Source organism: Echinops telfairi, unplaced genomic scaffold, assembly GCF_000313985.2.
Source record: "Echinops telfairi isolate 266 unplaced genomic scaffold, ASM31398v2 ScPeMD7_655;HRSCAF=1070, whole genome shotgun sequence".
NCBI lineage: Eukaryota > Metazoa > Chordata > Mammalia > Afrosoricida > Tenrecidae > Echinops > Echinops telfairi.
Window position 1 is genome coordinate 25,734,960 of NW_022104553.1, and position 7,494 is coordinate 25,742,453.

At 60.5% G+C, this 7,494-nt stretch overlaps 1 protein-coding gene across 1 annotated transcript in view; it reads left to right on the plus strand.

Annotated features, from left to right (window-relative positions):
* SYMPK (symplekin scaffold protein) overlaps positions 1–7,494 on the plus strand; it is a 50,755-nt gene that overhangs the window by 10,611 nt on the left and 32,650 nt on the right. Inside the window, exons 8-13 of the mRNA XM_045292667.1 lie at positions 802–1,051; positions 2,473–2,643; positions 4,709–4,948; positions 6,432–6,586; positions 6,976–7,126; positions 7,431–7,494. Coding sequence (XP_045148602.1) covers positions 802–1,051; positions 2,473–2,643; positions 4,709–4,948; positions 6,432–6,586; positions 6,976–7,126; positions 7,431–7,494 — 1,031 coding nt within the window. The remainder of the gene's footprint in view (positions 1–801; positions 1,052–2,472; positions 2,644–4,708; positions 4,949–6,431; positions 6,587–6,975; positions 7,127–7,430) is intronic.

Genomic DNA, 7,494 nt, shown 5'->3' on the forward strand with positions numbered 1-7,494 from the left:
CTCTCCTTCGTTCCACCTTTTTGTTTTTATTTCTTTAACCATTTTTCCATTAATTCCATATACCCATTCATTCATTCATTCATTCATTCATTCATTCATTCTATCCTTTCTCCCACTGCACATCTCTCCTTCAGGCACTCTTCCCATCTCCTCATCCTTCCATCCATCTAAAGAGCGCGGGTGGTGTACTGACTTAGGAGTTGGGTTGCTAACTACAAGGTCGGTAGTTTGAACCCCCCGCCGCCCCATAAGGAGAAAGATGAGACTTTTGGCCACTGTAAAGATTGACAGCGCAGAAACCCTCAGGTGCCGGCTGTTCTGTCCATGGAGTCTCTAGGAGTGGAATCAACTCCGTGGCAGTGAGTTGGTTTTTTTTTCCCATCCACCCAGCCTGCCTTTTACCCACCCACCCAGCCTACATCCCCGAGCACTTCCTCTGTGCCTAGACAGTGCGGTCCCTCCCTTCGTGGGACTTGTCACCCAGGGAGGAAGACAGAAAGGGGTCCGAGTGTCATCCGAACGGTGGCCTGCGGTCAACGTTGTGAAGGGAGCGGTGCTGGGTAATGGGAGCACAGCGAGGGCATCGTGTGCCCTCCTCCCTCGCCCTGGAGGTCAGCCTTGCTGCGCTTGCCCGAGGCCACTCTGTGTACTGGTAGGTCGGTCACCACAGCCTCGCACAGGACCAGGGACAGAGTTCGAACTCACGAAGTGTGTCCCAGGGGAAGCTGCCGACACGTGATGTCTTCCTCTCTGTGCTTGTCTGCCTGCCCCTCTGTCCCCCCATGGCCCGCCTGCTGGCAGTGGATGGTGAAGTCCCGGGTGATCAGCGAGCTCCAGGAGGCCTGCTGGGACATGGTGTCTGCCATGGCCGGGGACATCATCTTGCTGCTAGACTCTGACAACGACGGCATCCGCACTCACGCCATCAAGTTTGTGGAGGGCCTCATCGTCACCCTGTCGCCCCGCATGGCCGACTCAGAGGTGCCCCGGCGCCAGGAGCAGGACATCAGCCTGGACCGCATCCCACGCGACCACCCCTACGTCCAGTATCGTGAGTGCCCCTCTCCCCGCCCCTGCGCGTGTGCCAGCGCTGCGCTGACCCTGCAGCTCCTTGCCTGTTGCCTCCCCTCCCCGCTGGCTGTCGTGTGGTTTGGGCAACAGCATGGCATGGTGGTGATGAGCCCCTGCCAGCCCTGCCACTCACTCGGCCAGCAACCGGCGTCCCCGCCATACACCGGGTGAGCTCGGACAGGTTTCTTCTCGGTTCCGTCCTTTGCTTTGTCGCCGCGGGGAGGCAGCTCTGGTTTCACAGGCTGGTTGTGAGGTGCCTCAGACCGTGCCGGTTTCCTCGTTGCAAACGATCGAGCACACTGCTAACCAGCCGCAAGGTCTGAGGTTCAAACCCACCAGCCCTTCCGCAGGAGAAGGCTGAGGCTACCTGACCCGTGCAGATCTGCAGTCTCAAACCCTGCCGAGCAAGGGTCACTGGGAGCGGGCATCCACGCTGCAGCGGGGTGGCGGGGGGTGCCTTGTGTCGGGGCTTGGGCTGCTTCTCCGTATTGGTTGACGGCCTTTTTAGCTCAACAGTCAGGCCGGTCCTGCACCAATATTGGGGTACATTGCTTCACTACAGCCCTCACCATGGATACAGCACATTCTCCCACAGCAGCTGTCTCTTGATGGCTGTTGGCATTGTCATTTTGTATTCGAGCCTTTTAAACCACGGGTGTCATCGGGACATGAAGGGTTAACATTCAGGGGCTGGATTGAGAGGGTTGGGACACGGGCCTTTTAAGCTAATAGACACACCTCCCTTTTAAAATTATTTTATTAGGGGCTCGTACAACTGTAATCACAATCCATACATCCATCCATTGTGTCAAGCACATTGGTACATTTGTTGCCATCATCATTCTCAAAACATTTGCTTTCTACTTGAGCCCTTCATATCAGCTCATTTTTCCCTCCCTCTCTACCCTCCCCACCTTTAAATTTTCACATCAGCAGAGTTCATACAGTCAGCTAGTGACAAACGTTTTCTGGTGTTTTTTTTTTAACTCTCATCTTCCACTATTGCAAGCTGAGGCTTTGAACAACCACACAAGGAAGTTTCTAGACACTTGACATAGTCTCCTGGGACCCATCAGGAGCCCTGGTGTCGTCGAGGACGGCACCTTGGGTGGCTCACCACAGTGTCAGCAGTTCCAACCTACCATCCCCTCCATGGGCGAAGGATGAGGCTTTCTCCTTCTGTAGAGTCTTGGAAACCCACGGGACGGGTCGCTGTGGGCCTGATGGACGGTGGCAGGAAGTGAGGTGGTTTGGGGCCCTGTAGCTCCCGAGCGGCGTGCTCCCTTCAGCTGTTCACAGTGCCTGCGCACCAGGGCGCGCCTTCCACCTTCCTTTAGGTTCCGAGGGTCGCTTTCTCTGGGGACGGGGGACCGGCCCCTCCTGATTGGCTCTTTTCTCCAGACGTGTTGTGGGAAGAGGGCAAGGCGGCCCTGGACCAGCTGCTGAAGTTCATGGTGCACCCGGCCATCTCCTCCATCAACCTGACCACGGCCCTGGGCGCCCTCGCCAACATCGCCCGCCAGCGGCCCATGTTCATGTCGGAGGTGATCCAGGCCTACGAGACCCTGCACGGTCAGTGGGCCCCTGGGCTGCCCCGCTGCCCTGGCCATCCTGGGCTCTCCTGAGGCCATGTCAGCCAGGGGATGAGCCCCTGAGGGCCACGGGCCAGGACAGAATCTCCACAGGAGGGGGCTCCCAAACGTTTGTGGGAGTCTCCACCGTCTTTCGGTCCTCCCGTGGCCGTCGTGAGTCCCCGGGTTGGCTGGGTGGCCGTGAGTTTGGTTTCGGGGTTCTTCATCCCCTTTCTCCACGAGCTTGTTGACGCCCCCTCGCGTTAAGGCAGGACTCTGGGGTGCCTCCACGACCTGGCTTTGAAGACTGCGGTGTGTCCAGGCAAAGGGGAGGGGGTACACCCCGTGAGGAGGGCAGGACTCTGTCTCACACACGGGACGTGTCAGCAGGAGAGACTGGTCCCTGAAGAAGGACATGGTGCTGGGTCAAGTTGAGGGGCAGCGAGACAGAGAAGACCCTCAAGGAGACGGACGGCCACCGTGGCTGCAGCCGTGGCTCCGACATAATGACCATTGTGAGGGGGGCACGGCCTTCTGTTGTGCGGAGGGTGGCGGTCAGAGCTACTCAACAGGGCCCGACACGCCTTTCCCACTGACTTCCTTACTGGAAACCACCCTGGCCTTGCTGGGGTTAATCCCACTTGACAGCGATGTAACCTCGTGCTTTTTATTCGGTTGCCGAAATGTGTCCTGTTCGTATTCTGCTGGGGCTCCTCTTCCTGTGCTTAAAGTGATGGTGGTCCGCGGGCTTCTATGGTGTCTCGGTTGGTGTGTAGAGGAACACTTGTTCCGGGGCACGCCGCATTTCATAGAATGAGGATGGCCCAGGCCCGGCGGGGCAGTGGTTTGCCCTCCTTGTTCACAGGGTCCCTGAGTCGGCACTGACTTGAGGGCACCTCACAAGGTGGGTGAGATGACACCCCAAATGCTTTAAAATATTCCAGCCCGCCCCCGACAGCATCTCGATGAGAAACAGCAGAGAGAGGAAACAAGTGGGGGTCGTTCCACGGAGGGAGCCCTCATCACTTCCTCTCCAGCAGGCTGCGAGAATTGGCAGCGGTTGGGGGCCAGGGGCTCCTCTCTCCCCATGGTTTCCTCTCTTGGCCCTGGGCACACTCCTTCCTCCTGGGAGCAAAGAGCTCCACTCCCAAGTGGCTCCCATTCCATCTGCTTAGCAACCCCAGGGATCAGAGAATGTCCCCTTCCCCTGCATTCCAGCCCTGGCCCCCCTGGCTGCTGCTCATTGTTTCTGATTGGCCAGGCCTCCTCTGTGAGCCTGGCCATGAACCAATCAACAGTGACCAAGGGGATACCGCCTCCTTATTGGCCCCCCTGGGCCAAGTGGCCACTTGGTCTGAGAATGGAGACTAGGTGGTGTCCTCAGAGGAGAGAGAGAGTGGTGTTGTTGGCCCAGGCAGGGAGACTGGGCGCTGGGCTGGCGACATTGCAGGTGTCCTACCTGGCTGTGGAACAGGGGCAGATCGCTCACCAAGGTGACTGGCTGCCAGGCCTTAGCAAATCCTTCTGGTGCCAGGAGGACCGACGGATAAGGTGGTTGTGGCTGATCGGTTGGGAAAGTATGGAGGTGGAAACGGTGGTTGCAACCTTCCCAGACAAACAACAACCCCGTGGGGGTCAGGCAGGAGCTGGGTGCTTGGTGGCTGGTTTCTCCAAAGATCACCAGGCCTTTCTTTGCAGTCACCTCTGGGTGGGCCAGAACCAGCATCCCTCAGTGGCCAGCCCATTAACCTCTTAACCTCTTGCATCACCCAGGGGCTCTCGCATGCCTGGGGGAGGGGGGTGGCGGGAGGCCCATTCAGGTTTCCAGATCTGAGGTGGGTGGGATGTGACTTGCACAGGAGGGTGGGTGTGTTGCTCTCCATCTTAAGATTGATTGGTTCTGCTGGTCCAGGAGGAAGGCCACCTGCTAGGTCCCAGGGCATAGGGGCTCTCCCAGGAGTGGGCCTGGAAGCCTTCTGTCGTCCAAGCTTGGGGTTGGAAAGCATGGCCCCAGAGCCACCGCAAGGCCCGTCTCCAGCACCAAGCGCCTGCTTCTTTCCCCACAGCCAACCTGCCCCCCACCCTGGCCAAGTCCCAGGTGAGCAGTGTCCGCAAGAACCTCAAGCTGCACCTGCTGAACGTACTGAAGCACCCGGCCTCCCTGGAGTTCCAGGCCCAGATCACCACCCTGCTCGTGGACCTGGGCACGCCGCAGGCCGAGATCACCCGCAACATGCCCAGCAGCAAGGATGCCCGCAAGCGGCCCCGGGATGACTCAGACCCCACACTCAAAAAGATGAAGCTGGGTGAGTGAAAGGTGCTCGCCTGGGGCCCGAGAGGAGATTCCAGGGCCTGGCTGCACTTATTGGGCCCAAGGAGATGCTGGGGAACCAGTACTGACTCACCACTACCCCACAAGGCAGAGAGCACAGCTGCCCCTGGGGGTTTCCGAGGCTGCCGGCCTCTACCAGAGCAGAAAGCCTCCTCTTCCTGCCGAGGGGCGACGGGTGGGTTCAAACTGCTGACTTTGTGTGTCGCAGCCAGCACGCAACTCACTGTGCTGCCAGAGCTCCTGTTCCCATGGCACTTAGCTTCACATCCTGGGAACTCCCCGGGGCAGTTCCACTTTGCCCTCTAGGGTCACTGAATCGGACTTGGTGGCAGGGAGTTTGGATTGGGTCTGGCCTCCTGCTGGCGAGATGCAGGTGACGCCCGGGAGGCCTGGTGGCGGCGCAGAGGCCAGGACGCGGCTGCAAACCAGAGGCCAGCCACACATGCTCTCGCGACCCTCCGAAGGAGGAAGATGAGGCAGGCGTCTGCCTCCGCAAGGTTGACCTTCTGGGAGCCCAGTGGGACAGGTCTCTGTCCCTCCGGGTCGTGAGGAGTCTATACGGGGCCAGTGGCCTTGGCTTGGGTCCTTCTTGTTTGTCCGTCTGATGGCCCGTCCTCCCCAGTGCCCTTGGGAGGCCCGTCCTGTGTCCCTGTGCTTCCTTCCCGGGCAGGTTAGTTCCCTCTCGTCCCGGGCTCGGGGGTCGTCCGTCTCTTCTGACGGGACGGTGAGCAGACCCGGGGGGTGGGGGGGGTGGAGCTAACCCGTCCGACCCTGGCGCTGGTCTCCGCGCTCACGGATGATGCCGTTCCCATACCGATGGCAGACCACTGTCCCTCCTCCTCCAGGAGCACGGCGGTGCGGCACCCCGGTGCCAGCCCCAAGGCCTGCCCCTGGTGGGGAGAGAGAGAGAGAGACAGGATGCCGTCTGCTTCTCTGCAGACAGCCTGGGGAGCCCCGGGCCCTTCTCCTCTGTCCTGCAGGCTGGTACAAGTCACTGAGAGTTTACTCCTTCCACGCGGACTGCTGGGTGCTGCTCCAGACCCCTCCTGCCAGCAGCTGCCGTCCACCTTCCTGTTTGACATCAGGCACACGCAATACTTGGTTGTGCACGGCCCTGATTCTGAGTGAAGTTCAGTGGGGGTTCAGAGAGAATTAGGGGTTTGCTCCACGGGAGAGCTCTGAGGAATCGATGGTTGGCTTCTCCGTTAAGAACGCTGGCCTCTTGTTGCTGGCTATGATTTCCAGGCAGGAGCAGCCTATTCCCATTCCCCGGATGAGACCGGAGGCCCAGAGAGAGGCCTAAGGTCACATGGCAGAGTGAAGGCAGGGGTCCCGGCTGGAGCCAGTTCTGCATCTGCCGGGCACACTGCTCCTGGCTCCCGAGGCTGGCCAGCAGCAGCGACCACCAGATCCCTCCCCCTCTGGACCCAGCATCTTGTTCCTCCCCCCCATCGCAGAGCCCAACCTGGGGGAAGATGACGAGGACAAGGACATGGAGTCGGGACCCTCGGGACCCTCCAAGGCCTCCGCCCAGCTCTCGGGCCAGTCGGACACGGACATCACAGCCGAGTTCCTGCAGCCTCTGCTGACACCTGACAACGTGGCTAACCTGGTGAGGTCTGGGGAGAGGCCGGGCGTCTAGCCTGAGTGTGTTTGATGGGGCCCAATATAAACACTGGTTCTCCTTCTAATCCTGCCACGTTTGCCACCTCTCACCCGTGCCCTGCTTTGGGGTATTTTACCTAGAGTGTGTGCCTCATCATCGTCTTTCTGCAGAGTATGCCTAGAGCAGCGGTTCTCAACCTGAGCCACAACCCCGGGCCCACTTTCCCCGGCCCTCCTGACGTGTGTTGCTGTCAGCACCCACTCTCCTGGCTCAGCTCCCCTCCAGCAACCCTGGGGCCCTGAGCGCCGCTGTAGTCCCCACAGGGGGTGCCAGCGTGGTCGGATGAGTCGGGGAGCTCTTGGTTGAAGCTGGCTCCTCTCCGGGACTCCCTGCAGGTCCTCATCAGCATGGTGTACCTGCCCGAGGCCATGCCCGCCTCCTTCCAGGCCATCTACACCCCGGTGGAGTCGGCTGGCACCGAGGCCCAGATCAAGCACCTGGCGCGGCTCATGGCCACGCAGATGACGGCCGCGGGGCTGGGGCCAGGTGGGTGTCCTGTTGTATCGCGAGGTGCTGCCCCGAGCCAGGGCTCCAGAAGGGGCACCCCGGACTGTCTGTGGGGCCCCAGAGGTGAGCGTGTGCGCGTCCTGCCACACCTCTGTTGTCTTGCTGCAGAGCGGGGCGAGGAAGGGGGCGCCTTCCTGGCGGTTGTGCGTGCAGGGGGCTTAGCACGGAGTCCAGGCGTGGGCCGTCACCAGGATGGTGATGCCTGGCCGGGAGGAGGGGGAAGGGCAGGGGCAGGCGGGGCTGACATGCGTGCCAGGCACCACTCTGCCACCCTGCCACCCAGGTGTGGAGCAGACCAAGCAGTGCAAGGGGGAGCCCAAGGAGGAGAAGCTGCTGAAGCCCGAGAG